Below are 22,841 nucleotides of genomic sequence, written 5' to 3'. Positions count from 1 at the left end.
CCCACACAACCAGGACAATTCCTCCTTACACAGACTCTGAGGTGCATTTGTCACTGTTCTGGTTCCACTTGGCATGTGCCTGCAGCAGCACCCAGATGGGAATGCCAAGTGCCAAGGACAGAATGCTGATGCTGTGTCGCTGAACACTTGTTCCACACTGCTGATAGGCTTCCCCTGGTATGCATCACTGCCTCTGAATGCTAGAGCTGGTGCACAGGGAGCTGGCATAGGTGTGTCAGCTTTGGTTTTAGCTGTTCTCATGCTCCTAGGCACACCACATTTTTTAAAAGGGTTAAAGTTTATATCTTGTCATTTAAGAGAGTATCATAGGCATGTGGCTGACCACAAGAGAAAGGCTATGCCATAAGATACAGTCACAGATCTGCTGTGAACATCTGTTTCTGTTCCGTCTTTGAAAACCTTGGAACAAATCAAGGCACAAAAGCCACAGTTCTACCTGTCCAAAGTCTCAGAGGGAGAGGGTGTCAGGAATTAAAGATTATAGTCATGCACTGAGGCAAGGGACACTCGGTAAGAATTTCGCTATAGTATTAAGTCAGGGACTCAAGTACAGCTGCCAGACTGGCCATGCAAAACTCAGAAATGTATCTAACAAGCTTCGTACTTTCTCTAAGAGAGGGAAAAAAAAGGTTTTGCAAAATGTGCTAATAAATTCCTGCTCATTATTTCAATCATGATCAGCTTTTAGATGAGGTCAGTAAAACCCACAGAGGGAGTGAGCAGCACAAAAGCACACTTGAGCCCATTTGTCCTGCACAAATGTATACCAGCTGGAAAGCCGTCACACTGAATTTCAATGAAACTGAGGGGACAATCACAAAGAACATGCACATATATAAATGTAGTCTCTGCTACAGTTCAGCTGAGTGACAGAAACTTGCTCAAACATGTGACACAGCTGTAAGTCTACCTCCTTAGACTTACAAATACATTAATTATTTTAAAAAATTGCATTAAAGCTCATAAATTGTTTCAGGCAGCTTTGAAAAATATTTACTGTGTTGAGTGAATCCAATGCCAGGAAACATCGGCCAGATCTCAATCCATACAATCTCTTAGAAATTAAAGACATAAATCATCATCATGAGCTTTTGCTTGGAGTGATTTGTTCAGCATGTTATGAGGAGGTAATCTGTAATCTGGTATTTAAGTCAAAACAATAAATTCTCTTTAGAGAATTTTTGCATCTTTCTCCAACAGCATAATCTGGTTTGAAACCTGATTTCTGTAAATCAAATTTGGCTTCTAACTGCATCATCCAGTTTGAAAGCCATGTGAAGTCAGCAATCTTTTGACAGTTCAGCAGATGAGAGCTCATCTGATAGAATAAATTACTAAAAGGATTCATAACCCATTGACAGAGATCTGAAGTAGAGACAAAATTAATCAGAAAGGTGATCTCTGCACCACTTCCAAAAGAAAAAGCCACCTCATTTCTGTCATATACATACAGTGGGTGGGAAGCTCATCTTCAGAGATCTCCCCTTCACAGCAGAGGCAAACTTCTTGGGAGTCTTTCTAGTTGGTGACTCTGCTTTCAAATTGAAACAGGATCAAGTATCTCCAAACTTTCAAGGGATTTTTGGGACCATAATGTTCACAAGGGCCAAGTCAAAACTGTTCTAAACATTTTCAGCTTTGTGTAAAGAAACACAAATTAGAATTTTTAGTTTTTGATCTGGTATAGGTATTGCTTAATGTAAAAGTATTTGATTTTGGAAATGTTGTTTTCTTAATGCACTTCTCTTCCCCGGCACAATGAAAATGTTAAAGTCATTCTCTTATCTCTGCTCTCACATACAAACAATCCCAGATAATTTTATCTCTGTAGCAATGAATCTATTCTGCATCACTCGGCTATCACAGCTGATCTTTCTGCACAGTTTTCAGAACAGATATTCCATTATACATGCATCAATTCACAAGGAATGGTTTTGGTGGTGGTTCTCACTGGACCAAGGAGCAATGTCTATCAATGATTTGAATTATGCTTTTCTGTTTCTCATATCTGAGACAGGCATCCTCTCTTAGAGCAAACACTGTCATTCCCTCCTAGTGTGTATGTACGGAGTCTTCAACAGAAGCAGTAAAGGATTTAATTTCCCAGTAACTTTCACAGCTCAGATTTCTCTTTCAGCCTTGTAACAAGACTTTGAGCTCTCAGAGGGGTAGATTTGGAGTACTCTTCAACCAATCTACTGGATTTAAAGGGAACTTACTTTCTGGAGGAACAGCACAGTGAATGCAACACTTGATTCCATGGTTAAGCCTATTTTATAAATAAAAGGGACCACAGCACAGGTTTGGCACAAGCAATCCATGCTGTTAGTTTGCTAGCACACTATCTGGCCTGAGTCAACTCTCCCAGGCAATGACTGCAAATGTTCCAGGCATATTACAGCCCAGGAGCTGTTTCCAGGAGACAGTATGGAAAAGGCCATCCATGTTTTAGGAGGCTAGAGTGTTTATCCGTATGAGCGTGACTATAAAGTGTTACTTGCCTTCTAACAAAGCTCCTGGTTACTGAACCCCCGTTTATCTTATCTCAAAGAGTTAGCAGGAGAACATGCATGCAGTGCTTGTGGGTAGTGTATTCAAAATAAATAGCTATTTATTTAATCCACGTCTAGAAATACAGAAAAGGAAAAAAATGCCTGGATTAAGTGTATTACTTCTCTCAACACTGTGTAGATCCCACCTAGTTATGCTACCATTTTCTTGTCCGTGGACTGGGTTACAGCCTGCCTTCCAATAGATCCTTCCTCTCTGCCATCTGCTCTTTGGTAAGGGTTTCCAGTTTCTTAGAAACTTCCTACAATGGTTCTGCCCTTCCTGACCTGTGAGCCTTCTCTGAGCAGAAACCTTGAATGGTTACCATGTATTGCTTTTCAGCCCTTCAAGACTGTCCCTGCCCTGCACAACTGTCAAGACTTTCACAAAGTCTGTGGCAGCACCCAGAATTCAGTTACCTTTCTGCCCCTCTGCAGCAGAGTACACAAAGGTAGTGAAACAAGCAGAAGATCTATTAGTATCTACAGAAAATAAGACAAGTCCTGTGTTACTCAGGTCCTCTCTCAGACTTCCTATACTGGTACCTTAGCTACAAAAGGCTGTGACTCTGACAGTATGCTACGTAGTACTTGGATAGTAGCAAACAGCCTAGCTGCTCAATGCTAGGCAGTGTGTAGATTCATGCTTTACCTCTGTAGGCTGGATTTCTAATTCTTGCATCTGAAAGGCCTGGGATTTGTTCATTGCAGAATGTTTTTCATTGTGTAGCAGAAGACACTTACTACTGTCCCAAGCCCAGAAGCAGAATAATGAGAAGTGCCTCATGCTTGCTGAGCAACTTTCGTCACAACTGTATGTTAAGTATGTAGCTTTATTTAGAAATCTCAGTGGCATTTACAGAATTCTAGCTCACAGCATTTACTGGATGTCAGGTGTGTTTCATGACAGTTTTATTACCCTACCTGTGGAAAACCTCAGCCTCCCAGACATCGAATACAATGCAGCTCATTGTATTCTGTGAGACAGCACACTGTATTTTACTGGATTAGAAGCAACTGTAGTGGAACCAAGTTTCCAATACAGTATTTCTAATGCAACTGTGGACTAAATCTTGTTCTTATTTTTGATGCCTACAACAGTGCATGGATGAAGTGAATATATGCTAAATTGTTAATTTTTAACTATGTGCTGTAGTCAAGTAATTGCTAAGGAAAATGCTTGAGATAGAAAAGTATTTTCTGTACAGTTCTGACCTATAAGGAAAAAGATCTGAAATCCTTGCCACAGCAAGGCCAGAATTTTAACTAAAGAATTAAAACAAAGTAAGAGACAAATTAAGACAGTAGTGTAGTGTTTTGCAAAGGAGTAATGTAGTATTCAATTGCCCAGAGCTGAACTTTGCAGTCATTGTTTCATGACCCAAACATGAGTTAGTAAAAGCAATCACTTTCCCATCAGTTACCACACTTATGAAATGATGGAATTTTCCACTATTTCATAACCTGCGGTGCTGTGATTTCTCCTTCTGATTAGGAACTGGAGCCAATTGATAATGGAAAGAAATCTGCCAGCCCATATGGTGGAAAATTCCAAGCAAAAATAGTGCATCTAGTCTAAAAAGTACCCTGGTGATGTAGATTTGAGAACATTTATTTTATTTTTATTTATTTTATTAAAAGAACTTCGCTTTATACCATTAACAGGACTGAGAACCCTTTAGAACTGATGATGCTGTGTAGTCTGATGTAAGCATGTGGCTGTGTGGGCAATTCACCATGTTACTGGTCATGGTAAACAGCATATAAAACTGGGCCACTAGTAAACAGCAAGATTAAGAAATATTTAATCTGAAGCACACCTGACAGGCTAATGACAGGCTAGCACTACCTCACCAGAACTGAATCAGCTGTCTATTCTGATGTGTGATCTGTTCAACTTGCAGTTTCTTCTTTCCATGACCACATCTTAGTTCTTTTTCCATTACTTAATTTACAGAAAACATGTTCCTCTCAGCACAGACAATGGTTCCTACAATCCAGGGTTCCTGGCTGTTACCTGTCTGGCCTATATACCTTTTTCACATTTAGAAAGGCACCATATGAACAGAAAACAACAACCGATAGCAGTAGTGAAGGTAAAAAAAAAATAAGAAAAAGGCTTTCAGTCTGATTTCTGTGTCTACACCTCCATCACCTCACTGTTTCTTCAACTTGTTCATAATGGACTCTCTCATGCAATACTAAGGGACTTCTTTTGATAAAGGCTCAATCTGATTTCTTCTTGAAAGGTTTCTGTTGCTGTCTTTTTGCCCCTTCTCCATATCATAATCTTGATTATTTCTTGCCACCTCCTTCTTGTACTTCCCATCAAAGTACAGCACTTAGAAATTTCTTGCTTACAAGTCGCCTGCTGAGCTCACTCCTCAGAAACTGCCTTAATGACTACAGTATAAAATGTACCTATATTCACAAAGATTAATTTAGTTCCACATAAATTAGTCACTCTTCAAAGTTTTTATTCCTGTTTGATTCTGTAATGTAGTTCAAAAGGGCAAAAAATAAACTGTCTTTGTATTGCCACCTCCTCCTGCTGTCTTCACCCTGTAGCAACAAATACAGAACTGTGTCTGTGAAATCCATATTTTTCTCTCAATCCTTCTCATCTTGGTGGTGGGGCCCAGCATTTTCTTCTTTTTGAGTGCCAGTGCTGAATTTAACATTATTTTCCTCCTGTGCATTTGAGTGAGTTCTGCTGAACTGAATCCAAGTCTTTCAAATCTGGCTCCTGCTCATATTCTGAAAGTTCTGTTGATCTCTCTGCAGGTCCGTTGTGTGCTTTGGGGCTCAATCTATACAAAACTGATGAATGCCCAAGGTGCAGACATTAGGTAATTGCCTTCTGCTATGAGGAAACTCAGAGCGAGGCACAGCAGCAGTGCACCTGCTGCTTTATACCTGAAATCATCTAAGTGATGAGAGTCTCACAGGCATTAAATAGTCAAGGGTGCCATTTGTTTATCTACATTAGCTGCAGGCAACGTGGAAGTGAGAGGTGCGGATTCCCCAAACCAAACTGATACCGTTCAGCTAGGATCCTAGTTGCTTTCAGGTTTCTCTGAGATTAGTAGATCTGAGGTGATGTGAACCAGCCTCTAGCCATGTTTTGCTCTCTCTCCTCTGTCCACTTATCACTACAATAGCTTCCACTTGGTCTCATTGGTACCCCAATTACATGCCTAGGTTGGTGTGGTGAGGGTCTACAGCCTGTATCCAGCAGATTTTAAATGCGTGCAATTTGAATGAGCAAGACTAAAACAAAAGCAACCATTACCTGAGGAGGGAAATTGAGAGGGAGGGGCTGATCACTTGTCCTGGCTATCTAGAGACAGGTCACATGGGAATGGTTCAAAGCTGTGATGGGAGGATCAGACTGGACATTAGGAAGAACATCTTTACTGAGAAAATGGTCAAACACTGCAACGGGATTCACTGAGAGGTGGTGGATGCTCCAAGCTTGTCAGTGCTTAAGAGACACATGCAGAATGCCCTCAATAATATATTTTTAACTTTTGGTCAGCCCTGAAGTCATTAGGCAGCTGGACTAAATGATCATTCTGTTCTGTTCTGTGTTACGTTATACTGTTCATTTGTGTAAACAAACAGTAAGCCAACTGTCAGCAGTTGTACAATAATGTATATGTACACCCTGTTAATTCTTGTATTTTTAATCTTCATTTGTTTCTATGAAGATATTTTTAAAAATTCAGAGAAAATGCTCTGCTTTTGACTCTGCACTGTGATAGTATTTTGATTCACTCTACTGCATCAATTTGCATAAAGAAGCCCTCAATAATTACATATGGGAGGAATGTTTTTTAAATGGTTTAGAAATACAGACATTTAAGCAGATAGGCAGATATGTACTGGGAAAGATTCTAGAAGTGAAGATCTGAAATAATCATCCCTTGGAATCCTGGCACCAGAACTGATGTTTCTCTAGCAAGTCCTGCTGTATCTTTCTGAAAGGACCACGCTAAGCTGAGAAAGTAGGAACCTTTCCTCCTCTTCCTTTTAATGGCCTTTTTCGTTTCCATAGTACTTATCAAGGAAAGCACTTAATAAGCAAACACTTGTTAAGAATTACTGTAGGGTTGTTAGTGAGTAACACTGTTCTTCAAGACTTTGTTCTTCAAAGATACAGCACTGAAACATCTTTTTTTTCTTTTTCATTCCCACAGAAAGAAACATACAAATAAAGACAAATTTTATGTGCTGCAGAACTATAAGTTTACAGAAGAAAAATAGATCTCTATTAGTCTGCATGAAGCCCAAAATGCAATTCTGGATATCAAAATCAAATTCTAAAGTGATATTAATAGATGTAGTACTTACCAGAATAAGTCCCGAGATTAATGAGGATGTGCCTGTCAGGGCAACATAGAACTTGGGGGTTAATGTGTTCAAAAACATACTCACTGAAAAAGAAAAAAGAAGAAACCATGAGTACAAGAACAGGACATGTTTACCACGTGTCCCTTCCTCCTCCCAACTGCAGGTAACTTATTACCTTAGCTTTGATAAAAAAGACAGTTAAAATAACATCCTATTCCGTCTGCCTAACATGCAGTAACTGCCACATGCAGAATTTTGTTTTCACAACAAAAATCAATCATAAGGCAGTGGAAAACAGCTGCACACATGCCTGGGACTTTCCTATTTCAGTCAGTGTCCCACTGGCACAGAGTTTATGATTCCCCATGATATATGGAAAACATTATATTACATGCCTTTGCAGTTAGAAATCTTAGAAAACTATCTCAATGTCCTGCATTCAAAATTGTCTCAACATCCTTTAGATCTTGAATTTTTTAAAGCTTTTTACTTCTCACTACCTTGGCTCCTCACTTACAAAGTAGAAGATAGTGGCATTTTCCTAATTCATTTGACTGCTCCAAAGTTGGTGACCCACACAGTATGACAAGTGAATAAATTATTAGAAAAAGACCTAATAAGCTTTCTGTTAGTAAGGGGTGAAAAGCATGATAGTTGTCCAGATTATCTAAAATCTAGGGCAGAAGTGAAATCAGATGAGCAATTCCATCTGGATGGACTTCTGGAAATTCACAGGACTTTTCAAGATATCCCATCTTGAAAGCTGCTAAGAAAATCACCAGATAGTTATGCTCATTCTCCATAGAAAATCTGTATGGCTGGCCTTAGGAGAATAAAATATTCTAGGTCTTTGATGACTCTGCAGAAGCTACTAGAGAGAACTGGATTTCTACTAAAGTCTAGATGTTTGAAGAAAATGCAACTTTCCATTACTTCCATCTTCCACAAATGAAAACATTCCCTATTAAGCCACATAAAGGGTTAGAATATCTTTTATAAACAACCCTACAGGTCTCATCCTTAGCCAGTGCCAAAGAATTTCTCATACTTATACACATTAATGTATATACACACAAATATAGTTTCATATATGTACAAGTATCCAGGACTGGGGAGGGAACCGACAATAGTTTAGCAGATAAATTTAAAAAGCTTGTAGCAGAGTACTAGTCATTAAAAAACACTGATAAAAGAGTGAGTATGTAGGTGTGAGGCCCTCAGTTCCTTCTGTCCTCTTTAGAAATAACACCTAGCAGAAATTAAATAATATGAAGCTGAAAAATGAAGAGGAGACAATAGCAGAATACAAACCATCAGACATATGATTCACTTTCCATGAGCAGTTTAAAAAAATTCCTTTCCAAAAATGTATCTTTAAAAGAGATTAAAGCCCTGCAGTTCAGCTGCTTTGTTTGGGTTTTGGCTGCTTATTTTCTGTGGGTTTTTTTTGTTTTTGTTTTGTTTTGATTTGTTTGTTTGTTTGTTTGTTTATTTTATTTTTTTCCCTTCTTGTAAAAGCTGTAAAGTGTTAAAATGGAACTGTCCTTTCCTAGTCCACTGGAGTGGCATTAGTCACCAAGCTGATATAGTAAAGAATAAATCTGGTGATTTTTAATGCCATTGCACATTTTCTTTCCCAAATGCATTGGATGCCAGATTCTCAGTGTAAATCAGCATCACATCCTCAAAACTGCTAAGTGCAACACAGCTATAGTGTCTCAATCCTTCCTTCCTTAGGTCTAATAAAATCAGACTGTGTCTAATAAAAGCAGACTTTGAAATAGTAGTCCCTGCTTTCTTCAGCCACAGCACCTACGAAGTAGGAAGAGGAATGGAGAAACTGAAATAGCTTTGGCTTCACCAACTACCCTGACTCTTTTAGAAGAAACATTCCTCATTTTGGAATGCAAATGTAAACCAGAGACACAGTCAAACTGTGTCAGCGAGGAAACTTCAGACTGCAGTGAAACTACTTCCTTTGCTTAGGTCAGGATAGGCCTGAGAGAGAATATGCTATGATGGGATGTAGATGCCCGTGTTCCACCTTGTAACATAGTGCTACTGCAGTGCCAACAATAACATGAAAAGCCAGGCAACAAGAGACTTCACAGGAGAGCTTTCTCTTCCTCTCTCCTACAACAGCTTCACAGCTTATATAATGCTGGATTTTTTTTCTATTAAAATTTCCCATTACCCTGGAGGTAATTTGATTTTCGAAGTTGTGATCCATCTAAGTCTACTGTGAAGATTCCACATCTGTGCACCGGACCATAAGGCGCACCTTTTTTTGCAGCGAGGATCCGCCGCCGGCTCCCTCCACGCAGTTGCTGGCCAAGGCCCTGCCTGCACCTGGCAGTCGCTGTGCCGCGGGCCCGCCTTACCCAGCAGCCGTAGCACCAAGGCCTCGCCTCTACCTGGCAGCCGCGGCCCTGCTGGCTCCCCCTGTGGCTCACAGCTCACACTTCCGGGTTGGCAAATTTCTGAGCTTTGTCCACATATAAGGTGCACCGGACTATAAGGCGCACTTCCGGGTTCGAGCCAAAATTTTAGTCAAAAGGGTGTGCCTTATAGTTGTGAAATTACTGTAATTCTACCTGTCCATCTGCCTAAATTTGGATAGCAGTATTTTTCTTCTGTATTTCCATTTGATGATGTAGCAGGATTGAGGAACAGAGAGAGATTTCTGAGAAATGTGAGCTGAAGACAATAGCAGATGACTGCAGAATAAAGAAGCCAGATAGAATCACCAGCAAAAGGTAGTAGTGTATGTAATTTCTTCTGAATTCCAGTGTATGCCTAATTATTTCTGTTCACAAAGGGAAGACGTTGCAGCTATTCAGTCTGGAATATCATCTCTTGTCTGTAACCTAGTAGGACTTAAAAAGGGTAAGTAATGAGTATCTAGACAAAGAAATTTGCCTGATGTTTCTACAGTGGCAACTTGTTGGAAATTACTGTCAAGTCCTAATTATTTGCACAGCCTTGTGACAACGAATGATCTATTTTAGGTGTGTTAGTACAGCTTGTTTTGTATTTTTAAAGAAAAACCATGACCTATAAATTCTGTCTAGAAAAGCCAAACATGTTCACTAATGAGACTCCTGGCCTTACAAATATCAATCACCTCTTTCTTCTCTTCTTTTTATTGCTTTCATTTTAATAATACTTGAGACATCCAGAATAAGGCATATTTATATTTTCAGAAGTGCCTAAGTTACACTGGTAAGTCATTTCATCCTTCTGTACACTATCTAAGGAAGGACTGTTATTTCATTGTGAACCGTGCATGCTCACAGAGATGAATTTATAGCCTATTTGATTCACAGCAGACAAGTTACAAAAGTCATATCTAACATTCCCAGTTGAGACTAATCAAAAGAAGTGATTGAAATGTTTTTGAAAGCAGATGCCATTTCATTCCTGTTATATATAGTATTCATTTCCAATACTTGCTATTCATTCTGAACCTGGGAATAAACACAAGAGGAAAATCCACCTATTTTTCAAGTAACAAAATCCTTGAAACATGTAAAACGTATCACTCCAGATGATAAAAAACACCATTGCTTTATAAATTTCTTCAAGGTCTTGAGGCATTTGGAATTCCAGCATGTGAGGAACCACAGTAGAAAATATTGGGGTTGAACTTCTGCATCAGTTAATTACATTAGCAGGTCACTAAGGGAGGGAGTACTGCAAATGACCAACTATTCCCACACGCACATCTACTAAAATGACAGTCCCACTGCCTACTTCTGAATGTGAGGTGATATAAATGTACAGTAATGTCCAAATAAAAATTTAATAGCAATATAACATAAATCATATACACAAATAGATCAAGCAAAGACAGGTCTGATCATTTATGGCACTTTTCTGTTATCTCAAAATGCAGATAAAATATATATCTCAATAACCTTGTTAAATAAAAAATATGCATAAATAAATAATATATAAATTAAGTTAAATAAATAAATAAAATTTCAACTGGATAGTTAATTTTGTAAGCAAACAAGTTGCCAGAAAACATATAAAAGTTTATAGTCATAGAGCCCTTCTAGTGTATTACTAGTCCTTAAGTCATCATGGCTATGATATTTAAGTCACTAAGAAATTCTGCTGCACTTTCTACCTCTGCCCTCCATAATATTTGCTTGGTATGCAGGCTGATGCAACCTCTTTTAACACCAGTGCCAAGAGCCCCAAATCCTTTAGACAGGCGACAAGCTAAGAAACCTCTCGTTGGAGACCTTTGACACAGCAATTCAACTTCTTTTCACTGCGACCATCCATTCAGGCTGCTGTTCCAACACAGTACAGAAGATAGGGCAGTGACTGGTTTGTTTCACAGGGGCCTCTGCTTGGATTAATGAAGCTTCCCAGTTCAAAGTTGTAGCAGAAATTAAGAACTCTTCTACCAAAGTGTAAGCAAAGAGGGCAAAATTAAGTTCAATAAACTTCTTTTACTAAATGTATAAACTTTCCCTCTCTCAGTATGAAACACTGCATAGTCTTGACTTTAATTGAACTGTTTGTACATAAACTTTCTGAACTCTCAACCCCTCCCTCATAAGAATGTTGCCTATAATATACTTTTGGGAAAACACATAGGGTCAGGCTGAATTACACATTATGTACTATGATGGTGTCCAGCTAAATATAAATACAAACCCCGTCAGATTTAAAGCTAGCACTGAGTATTGTCTCAGAAAAACAAAAGCACTTTTACCAATTACCAGGATTTTCCCTGGGAAGCTATGAAATTTTTTTAACTTCTTCAGTCTTCTTAAAGAAATTACCAAAGAAGTAAGCATTCAAAAGTTTCAGAACGCTGCAGAGAGATTTTCCATTTACTTGCTGCAGATGCTATGCAGCTTCCTTCTGTAAGGCCTTTTGTATAGATCTGTTTCCAAAACTTGAAAAAATTTCTCACCCATAAAAAAAAATGTGGCCATTCCAGGCAGAAACAGGTGGTGTCTTATCTGTGCACAAGGAAATCCAGATGCCCACTCACTTTGTTCAACCACTCAGTCCCATCCTAAAGGCCTGAGGCTGAAGGAGAGTCACATTCAGACACCTGGAGCCTGTGCTAAGGGCCAGGAGTCTGTAGCTCTCAGTTACTGCCGGATCAGAGCCCAGGTGAGAGAAGATGGTGATGTATCAGAAGCTTCCTGTTACTTCAACTCTGATTAACTACATCATAGTGCATAATCAAAGTTCTGCTCAGATATTTCAAATCAGTGAAATAAAACTTTCTGGACTGAAGACCACCACACTCTCTCTTCCATGTTTCCACATCTGAAATGCAGGTTTTCCCTTTCAATAGAATAACACAATAGAAAGGGAAAGTGAGTAGGGACAGTCTTTTGCAGAAAAATTGGGTATGATGGGAGAGGCTTTCAGTCACAAAGCACAGCCCAAAGAGAAGAAAGAGCGGGTGGTAGTAAACACAGGACCAGTTACGTGTCAAAAACTTTCAGGTTCATTTACTTATAACTGAAAAATAAAGAGTTTTGAAAATGGTAACTAACATTCTTTCTACTTTGGGACCTAACTGCACACTGAGCACTGAAACAAATCTTACTAAATTCAGTTCATCTTTTCCCAAAAAAATGCTGCCTGAGGATTGCAAGAAAATTCGATTTAATCATTCTTCCCAACATGCTAACATGTTAAATATCTGAAGGCCAAAATGACACAATGATCTGTGCTGGCTTGCTTTTCAACACCAAGTCTATATTCATATTACAATGTTCAAAAGTTACTGGAGTAATCAAAACTCTTGTCTCACTCCTAGCAGGAATTAGTCTGTGCTGGCTGTGGAGCTTTTGGGACTTAGACAAATATACTGCATCCTTCAGAGAGCATTAGCCATTCAGCCTGTTACAGTAGGTTTGCTCATCCCCACTATGAACACTATACAGGGAAATGTAACTGATGAGAACCAACACTGAGTTGAAGGCAGAAGGGCATACAGGTGCATCAAGGAAACCAGATCTGTGAGACAAAAAACCACTTAAGATCCTTTTGTGACTTGGGAAAGGAAAAAGAAAAGAAAACCAGGTTAGAGGTAGACTAGTGAAATACAAAGATGAGTTAAAAGAAAATTTAAAAATGAAATGGCAATAAAAATTTACGTGCAGAAAGAAGATTATAGAGGCAAGAGCGGCAACAGTAAAAAAAAAAATAAAAAGACTTAAGAAATGACACAGGCAACATGAATGTAAACAAAGGCTATTTTTACTTTAGCAAGAGATGCTTTGCATGTTAGAAGTACCTTTTCACTGGGAGAAATAAGACTGCCAACAATAACAGCTTTGGTCATTTGGGAAGAGATGATGTCCAGAAGTTATTCCTTGCTATCAAATACACCCCAAAGCCTTTTCTCACAAACTATTAAACCCTTAACAAAAGGTGCTACTAAAGGTTCTCATTCCCAGCTATATTTTCCCAGAATGTCCTGCTACGTTCAACAGCTACACTATGCGTAGGAACAGAGGGTAGACATTCAGGCAGAAGATGCACCTGCAACTGTAGCAACTCCAAGGAAAACATTCTGTCTTGGTAATTTAAATACTGAAGCCAGCTAGCAGAACGAGACCCAAGAAAGTGTTTTGCTATTCCATTTGTCTGAGATCATGAACTCCCTACCTTGTGGATTTGGGGAGGGTAAAAATATGAAGAAAAGATCAACTTTTCCGAATGCAAGCCACTATTAGAATGCAAATTTTCTGTCACATAGTTACCCCTGCCAAGGGACTCAGACATTTGCTCTTGCTTTCACAATGCAGTGGCAGCATGAGTTAATTACACAGCGTCTGTTAATTGCAGAGCATGCTGCACGAACCCAAAGATTTGCTAATAGTTGGCAGCAGAACCCCTTCTAAAAAACCCACCCACCCCCTCCCCCCAAACCAACAAAACCCACACAGCATTTCCATGTAAAGAAAACAAGGGAGAAACCTCTTCCCTTGCAGCCCTTAGCTATCAGAGACTGAACTATGCATTTCTTTACGACCATCACACTGTCTTAATGCTAAAAGCAGACTAGTGATATTAATAATGTACAAGTGGAAAGGAAAGACTGGGTCAAATAAGAATGAGGCATCAAAGATGAGCAATGATGCGTTGAGTAAAGATATTAATACTTGGATTTTTAGAGATGTGGATGTACAAAGTCATGTTGTTGCTTGGTTGTCAGTCAAATTCTCTTGCAACACTTTCAGCTTTAATTCTTCCAAAATCAGGTTGCTTGCAAATTGATTTGAAACACTGTCATTATACACAACTCCCCTGCAGGGTTAGTTTCAAGTCCTTGTCTTAATTTTTACTTCAGCATTGCACTGCATGAGGAAGTGCTCTCTCAGATTTGTGATGGATGTCTTTGTAGGCAGAACCAGCCCAGATACTGGAGAGAGCACCTTCACAGGTAAGTTGTGGTTTCCCTTTCTACCAGTGTCTGTATCACCACATTCCCCAAAACAAAAGCAAAGGAAATCCTGATGTAATGCAACAGCCAAATGAGGATGGATTCCCCAAGAGGACTCTCAGGTGACTGCAAAGTATCACCATGCAGAGACATCTTCTACCTTCTCTTGGATACACACTTGTAAGAGAAAGCAGTAGGGCAAGAGTATGGCTGTTGCACAGTTTATCAGATAGATGTTTTAGTCTTTTAGGTCTTCAATTTAGGGTGCACAGAAATTGAGCTCTACTGAAAATCAGTAGTAATGTATTTCATTGCAAAAATTTACATAAACACTGCAACAAAATACCTTATTTTCCACTCTGCACCCCAAACTGTTCAAAGACATCCCTATTTCAAGAGTACTCTTAACATCAACTAACCATTCATGTAACTGAACTGACAGATCTTTATCCAGTTTGGACAAAGATTTTTGCACTCTTTGAGAGGTTAAACACACCTGTTACCTTAACTGCTGATTATGCTAAGGCATTACATAGATTTATATGGTTTAGCCTTTCAAAGCTGTATTAAAATAAAAGCCAATTACTAAGCCTAATTATCTAGAGTCATTTAAGAAAATTAAGGGCTTTTGTTCCAAGCACCAGACCAGTACAGCTCTCTCAATGGAATGGTATGTTTTGCCCTCTTCTTTCATGCAACACTCAGGGAGGTAACTGCACCATTAAATCTTTCTAATGTTGGTTCATTAGCTGTGTAAAGAATACCCTAAACTAAAAGTTTGCCACAGTGATTAATTCCAATGCCACAAATAACAAAGGCTAATCTACTCTAGAGAGACAAATCATGCAAAGAGTTTTCACCAGCATTCCACAAAAGAGAAAATATCCCATGGGTTCCCATTATCCAGGAACTCTCTCAGAAGAGCTATTCCTGTGCTAAGACAAAAGAGACACATGAACAAAGCACTCCCAGCTGCCCTGCAGCCTCCTTTTGTGCCTCCTTTCATTCCAGGCAGGATTTGATAGGAGCACTAAACCAACAGATATGAGCAGTGCTACACTTTCCATCCTTGTGGGTTGCATTCCTAGGCATACAAAGACAGGAGCACCATAATTTGTGCAACAAACATTGTCTCAATGTAAAAAAAAAATTAAAAAAAAAATTTAAAGAACACCCAGAAAATTGGGCTGCTATTTGCATAGACTATTTAAAAAAAAAAAAAAAACTCTTTTTTTTTTTTTTTTTTTTTAAATTCTGGAGAAATATTCTATTCCAGACATTTTTCATTTTTGTCCTAACCTTGGCAGCCTGACTCTATATAGTAAATCTATTTTGAGAGTCACTAATATGCAGATCTGTTTGCATACAAGAAATTGCAAGGTGCTACTTGGAACAGAGGTGAACTAGAAAACATTTTCACAGTTAGAGCCAGCAACGTCATGAAAATTCCCTGGAGATCTAGAGTAGCTGATATCATTATCCTATCATTGAAAACTCATCTACTTACAAAATCAATAAGGTGTTTGTGCCATTTTTCTCCTATAAGAAATTTCAACCTATGATAAATTTCTGGGTGAGGCAGGGATTTTAATTTTTTTCCAGTAATTGATGGCCTGGGTAATGTGGCACAAAAATAAGGGGAAAATTATTTTTCCATCAAGTGTGATTCATTATTGCTATGCCTCTAATAAGCAGCTTTCCCCTTCAAAATATTCTTAACACTGTGTGACTCACACGGTAATTGTACCAAAAGAAAAAGAAGACATGGTAAGTAGAAAACTTTTACCTCTTTGCCTCCATTTTGGGGTATTTTGAAGAAAGCACAGCAGCAGGTTTGACAAGTACTGTATAATCTCCATTGTCTACTAGTCTCTTGGGATACCCAACACTTATTAAAATGGAAAAGGCTCTACAGTAACTCTGCAGACAGAACTGCAATCTGCATTCAGGACCTGACTGATGAGGAGACAAACGTCAGGGGGAAATTTTGCATAATAACGATTTTCAGTAGAATGAGCTCCAGAGAAAGAATTTCCAACCAAATGCAAAGCAAATGATGCAGTGGAGTTTGAGGCAGCACCCCTCTCACACAGACTTACGGACATATAGCATGAAGTTAGACTTTTAAAAAATTATCCTCTTGTGGGGGTGGTCCTCCCGACCCCTGCAGGCAGTGAGCCACTCTCCAGTGCCATTTCCTCTAAAGGTCCTGTGCCCACTGTGTCCACTAGACAAAACCAGTCTGTCCATAGTTTTAAAGTTTGAATTATTTCATGAGAAGACAAATTAAATGGTACCTGGTCTACCTCATTAAAATTGACAATAAATGATATTATTTTGTTTAGCCTTTGATTAAATCCCATGAGAAAAGGCAGTGCAAGACACCCACTATTTCTCTTACTGAATATTTGATAGTTTTAATTCCAAACATGAGCATGGCTGACTTGGCTTAAAGTAACTGAAACAGCATTCTATCCAAATGTGTCTTCTTTAATTTTCCTTTCTTCTGTTAAAAATTACTGAATCTTTTCAGAGGTGATTTTCCTCATGCAGGTAGGAGGGACCAGAGGAGGGGTGGGGCAGAACTTGCAGGCAGGACTCAGACTGGTACTCTACCTGTAGCAGCAGACCGGCTGTTCCGAAAACCACCCCCACCCCAGCACTGTGAGTTACCTGCCAGCTACTGTCAGGTTTCTTTTCCTCTAAAGCCAACCACCATGGAGGGAAAAGTGAAAAACACAGGACTAAATTAGCCAAATGTAGCACCTGTTAGATGTGAAAATCATGTGAGAAGCAATAACACTTAGTGTAACCTGTGCTCTCATCCCTGTTCTTGCCTCACACACATACTATATCATCTTTAACTTGAAAATTCAAAGCTGTATTTGGAAGCTCCAACATTTAGATCCAGCTGGGAATGTGTGAAAATAAACACTCATTTACCTGTCTGAATTCTCCAGGTAGACATCAAGGAGCTGAAGAGCACACCTTCATATTTTAGTAAGTAACTCTAGGGAAATACTCTGCATGCCATACCATATAAAACTGTAGCTGGATTGTAGCTGGATATGGCACAGAAAGCAATTTTTTAAAAACCCAAAAGTATTTCTCTTTGTGATTATGTCTGTGCCTTGGGTTTTCCACAGTTTTTTACACGCTGGCTTGTGAGAAAGATGCTGAGCTAAAGGGAGGGTGTACCAGAAGCATGGTTTGTCAGCAACTCTGCTCTTCCATTCCATTGCACCATGTAGATCTGGGTCTCAAAACAGGCAAGTAATGGCTGAAGATCCTCTTTGCAAGTTCCCCCTTGACACTGATTGGAGTGAGTTCCTCAAAAATCAGGCCAAGATGGCTCAAATTGAACGTCTACAACTAGGAAGTGGTTTTTAAAGTCTGGTCAGGCAGCAACGTCATTGAGATGAGACAAACCTCAAGAGCTCAGCTTTCCATTCTCTAGGGCTGATAAGACCTGAGCAAATTTGGTGGTCATTGCTTCTCCTGGTTCCCAAACATGACTGAGTGCTACTTCATCACTGCACCTGGTGACCAGAGAAGGCCATGCTGCAAAACAGCCCATCCAAATGCTCTGGTTTTCTTGCATCTGCTCGTTCCCCTTCTGGTCACATTAGTGTATGTAGGACTAATGACCATGGCTATGCTAATTCTCAGATGCTGGTGGTTAATTATGATTATCACTGCGTTGGAATTTTTGCTACTGTCCATTAATTTGAACCTATTTAGATAACCCTGGAAAAGTTGTCTCTAAAGCTAAAACTTGCCATGTTTTCTCTAAATGAAGTTACAAAAGTTTCTAGGGTTTTTCTTGGGTAGGGTAATGCCAATGCTAAAGGATTCAACAGCTGGGGGACCTCCCATCCACTCCCAGTTGTCCCTACACCTGTGGTCAGGAACTAACTTTCTATCTGACCTTTGAGGGAGAGTGAGAGGAAAGTGACCTCCAAGTGTGTGACACGTGGAGCCAACTCCCCTCTGAATGCACGTCTGAATAAGCAACTGCTTCAACAGAAAAATCCAGAACAAAACTTTGAGAGTGGCAGAATACCAAAATCAATACAGCAATACATTCAAAGTGGGCTCTGGTACAGAAAGCTCAAAGAGGGAATGCAAAATTATTGTAGGAGGCTACTTAACTTAATGCTTTTCAAAATGCCACTTGGCTCAGAAACAGAGAGATTCAGAACCTGCTAAGTGTGTTTAAGCACTTGGAACTGTAGCATTTAAATGACCAACAAAACCCCTATTGCTCATTATTCAAAGCACGAAATACCACCGAGAGGGCAGCTGACTTTCTGGCTAGAAGTGCCCATTAGAGAGAGGTGCTTAGGGATATATAATACTGGAGCAACATGGAACTTGCAATAGATCTTGGCTTCTGCTCCCAGCTTCACGGCTGGCTTGCCTGCAGTCTTTCAATGCAGTGCTTTGGATCCCTGACTGTGCTTTGGGAAGAGACCTAAGTAACCTTTTGTGTGTAAAAGCAGCAGAGATCTTTGCAATAATTTCTGACCCCCTTACTGGACTCTTCACTTGCATGTAGCACCTTCCTAAACCCCAGGAAAGTCAACTGCTCTGGTCTTTTACAAGGATTGATTCTGATAGCTCACCCTCTGAAGTAGCTGACTGTATCCAGAGGAAGGCATTACATCCAGTCCTTTCCAGCAGACCTGGTCTAGATCCAGCCTGTCCCAGGACAGCACAGTAATCTACACCGTGGCAATCTGTGAAGCAGACTTGCTTGCTTTTCACTATATATAAAAGGGATGGGAGATTAAATAGAGGATGAGAAGGTATGTAAAGGAGATTAGAACAAAAACCTAATACAGCCTTGCAGACTAAAAAAGTCATTTTTAGCAGAGAAAGTGAAGACTACATATAATCTACTGTGTTGGGTTTGGGTCTCCCTGTATTTGGCTATGATCTCCCTCTTTTCTTTGTTACTTTATAAAAAGAAAAACAGCTCCCCAGAGGAGGTTTCTCTGAGCTCCACCAACATTGGCACTATTAAAGAATGGGTCCCTTGAACGAGGTCTTTTTCATATTATGCAATTAATCCTGCCCATGGTGAAGAGCTGCCACTGAGAAAGATCCCAAACTTTGAAAATAGGAAGCATCATCATTTAAGGAAATTAAGGAAAACCATCTGGGCTTGTTAAGGATTTGCTGCCCAAAGGAAACAGCATGCCACAGCTTGCTAGCAAAGCCAAGCTCAGAGTCAAGACTGGTAGCAGAAACCAAAGGCAGGAAATATCACAGGTCCGTGAGCTTGAAACGGTATCAAGAGATGTTACCATCTTGTAGCTGTATTTAAAAATGTACTTGTCTGACATGCAGTGGGGCAAGATTTGTTTATTGTTGCATGAATACTTCAAGGAAGAAATTAACCCTTTCCCAAAAACATTCACAATTTTCTCAGCTAAATGTAACACTAAAGAAAACAATAAACTGTTTTGCAAAACCCCTATTTTTTCCCATTAACAAGTTCTTTGCCCTGAGGACACTTAATTTTTAGATTAAATAAATAAATCCAGTCTGTTTTTACCTTATGAGTTATGAACATGGCTTTGTGGGAAAAATGCACCTCTTGAAATGGAAATATAATAGGTTTCTAGACTTCTCCAAAATGGTGGTTGCCTTTTTCTGAAAAGTAAAACTCCTGAGGAAACTACTCCAGCTTTGTTGCTCATGAAATACACTCATTTTTTTTTATAATTAACTAAATAGCACAGAATAACAATCTTTTTCCTAAAGTTGTTTCTTTTTTCCTGTAGAAGTTTTCACAATTTAATTTAATATGGTTAGTTTTCCCAAGTTGAATTAATACCACCAAAGAGATTAGTCAATCTCAAACCAGAGCTTGGCAGACAACTTGCAGTTGTTTTTGCTGAATTTTAACTTTGTTGCTCTTACTGTTTTCCAAAAACAAGGGAACATTTTTAATCCTATGCTTGATTGTTCCTCTGAGGTAAAGCAAGAAATAAAAAAACAAAGGCAAGAGAACATTCAGAAAACCAAAGCTCTCTTTGCCCCATCTGCCAATTGCACTGCCATCAATGCTGCTTGGCTGTGAGAAAATGCAGACGACATGGATAAGTATGAGGAGAACTGAAGTGCCACAGAAGGCCACTTTTTCCCATACTCAAGTTTTGGGAAATTCTGGCAAATTAGGCAAGCTGAGCACCACTGAGGCAAAATTACAAGTAAATATGTGGCACAGATATTCAAATGAATAATTAAAGCAAATCCTCCTGGGTTACAGCTAGCCTGGGGGATTGAAAACAAGCTCCTAAGGAGTAGTTACAAAAGATTTCTTCACTGAAGTGGACAAGGACTCAGGGGCTGGAGAATCTCCTTCCATGCACACTGCACTGGTACCAAGCAGCACAGCTTGTCTTGAGCTCAGCTGCAAAGTGAAAACAGTTTTTATCTTGCAGTTTTACACTTTGTATGGACCCAAGCAATCTCTGCCAAATCCTCACTGACAAGATTGAATAAGTACAAAAAAGGAAAGCAAAATTGACAAATAAAACAAAACATCTGGATTTTCTACTGACAATCTTGAAATGTATCATTTTATTTCTGATTGGACCACTACTGATTTTTCTATTTTGGTCTGAGAAGACAGAAATTTTTTCACCACATCGTATTCCCTTTCTTTAGAATTGTTTATCTGAGCCCTGCACAGAGCTGCCAGGGAAAGCAGAGCCTCTGCTAGCAGATGGGCCCATTAAGATCTTTTGCCTGAGGCCAGCATGAGTTCGACCAAAGTGCTGTCTGTACATCAGATTACCTGAAGTGGTCACATGAGTTAAAAGAACTGAGATATTTGTTCCTCCATCTCTTCAGGGCACACCTGCAGTTTGTAAGTTAATTTCCCCAGCACACTGTCCAGTTCATAAGGCCATTTTTATTTTCTTCCATGCTGCAGTAGTTTAAAAGCCTCTTCTTGCCTGCACTTCAGTGAAGTGCATCCACTTCCTTACCTCCACTTTCTTTCCTCTTTGACTTGTAAATTATTCATTCTGTCATTCAGCTCAATTTATTTTCAATTTGCAATGTCATTCAAACATAGCACAGCAGATTTATCCTCTCATCTTTCCTCTTTCCTCCCATCCTAATGCATTGGAGAGGGTCTCAAAAGGAGAAGGAGCCAGAATGCAAAACTTCTGTTTGTGTCTTTTCTGACAGGAATAGATAAGAGCACCCCTTTCTGAAGAGTTCAGCAGTAGTTGCCACTTCTAAAATCTAATCATATGGCAAACAATGATGAGCCAAATGTATAATGAATGCTGATGGGCAAAACTCTAGTAAAAGTTCCCACTGACATAGAACAATTTCCCAGTAAATTATCTCCCAAAGCTTTCCCTGAAATCAGATATCCCTATAGTTCAGCTAAAAAGGCTGGGAAGAAACTAAGAAGAAGTGGTTGATGAACAGAATTGAAGGACAAAGGGACATAATCAGGAAATACAGATGTTTATTTTATTTAAAGGAAGAATAAAAAGTTCCTTTAACCTTGAAGGAAAAGAACCCTGTTAAAGAAAAGGAAACCATCACTGCCAAGACTCTATTGCAAGAGTAAAGCTTGTAATTGAGTTTTGTATTGCCTGGTGAGGTGAAGGCAGTGGGATTCCTGGAGGGGTGCTAATTCATGGGGATAACCTGGGGATGCAGCAACAGCTGTTTCTTTTGATTTGAGGCAGGGCAGCCTCTGTACTACTGAACCTCACTTTGCAAGAGCGTCAGCCCCAAGATGCTGAAATCAGTAATTGAAGGATTTGCCACACACTACCAGTCCAGGTGAGGGACAATGCAGGCCCTTCCTGGACAAGGTCCCTTAGCAAGAGTGATGCTGTCCAGGCAGCAGAGCAGGAGGAATGGTGTAAAGATTCAACTATGCCTCACAGCAATGGGCTACTAAACCCCTGTCTCTGGCTCCCTAACCCAATGGATGCTGAAATAAGAGTTTGCCTTCTGTTTGCCCTCACTTCTGTCTATCTGTTAGAAAATGCATAGGTCTTATTTTTGCCTACTCTTCCAAGACTTTGTGTTAAAATCCTCCAGGCACTGCCATTTCCTACACCATCCAACAGACTCAACTACTCAGCCGCACTACCAGGGAATCAGAGAGCCACGTAACTCCTTCCTTTAGAAAGAACTTAGAAAGTGATTAAAACCAGTTCAGTACCAAAGGGCTTGAGGTCTGACTCTGCTCCTCTATCACAGACTGCAGACTATCTTGCCTGGGAACAGCACCTTTTGTGGGAGGGCTGCCTGGACAGAGATGCAGCTGCAGGTGTCAGTATCCACCACTCAGGGTGAACACACCTGCACAGCGAGAGTTCATCTCATCAATCACATGCTGCACCTTACATAACTTTATTTCTGACTCACAATTCAGAGTGACACAGTAGGGTTTATTATAATCCACCTTCTAATGCCAAAAGAGTACTTCTTAAAATATATCTTAG

General features: G+C 39.6%; 1 protein-coding gene across 2 annotated transcripts in view; it reads right to left on the bottom strand.

The window, feature by feature from the left end:
- Window positions 1-22,841, bottom strand: part of ST7 (suppression of tumorigenicity 7) — a 134,975-nt gene that overhangs the window by 53,856 nt on the left and 58,278 nt on the right. For both annotated transcript variants that reach the window (XM_033058542.2, XM_033058543.2), the window contains exon 2: window positions 6,924-7,006. In XM_033058542.2, coding sequence (XP_032914433.1) covers window positions 6,924-7,006 — 83 coding nt within the window. The remainder of the gene's footprint in view (window positions 1-6,923; window positions 7,007-22,841) is intronic.

The sequence above is a fragment of the Catharus ustulatus genome, chromosome 4 (genome assembly GCF_009819885.2).
Source record: "Catharus ustulatus isolate bCatUst1 chromosome 4, bCatUst1.pri.v2, whole genome shotgun sequence".
Classification (NCBI taxonomy): Eukaryota; Metazoa; Chordata; class Aves; order Passeriformes; family Turdidae; genus Catharus; species Catharus ustulatus.
The sequence above is the reverse complement of the archived record's forward strand: the minus strand, read 5'-3'. Positions and strand labels throughout refer to the sequence as shown.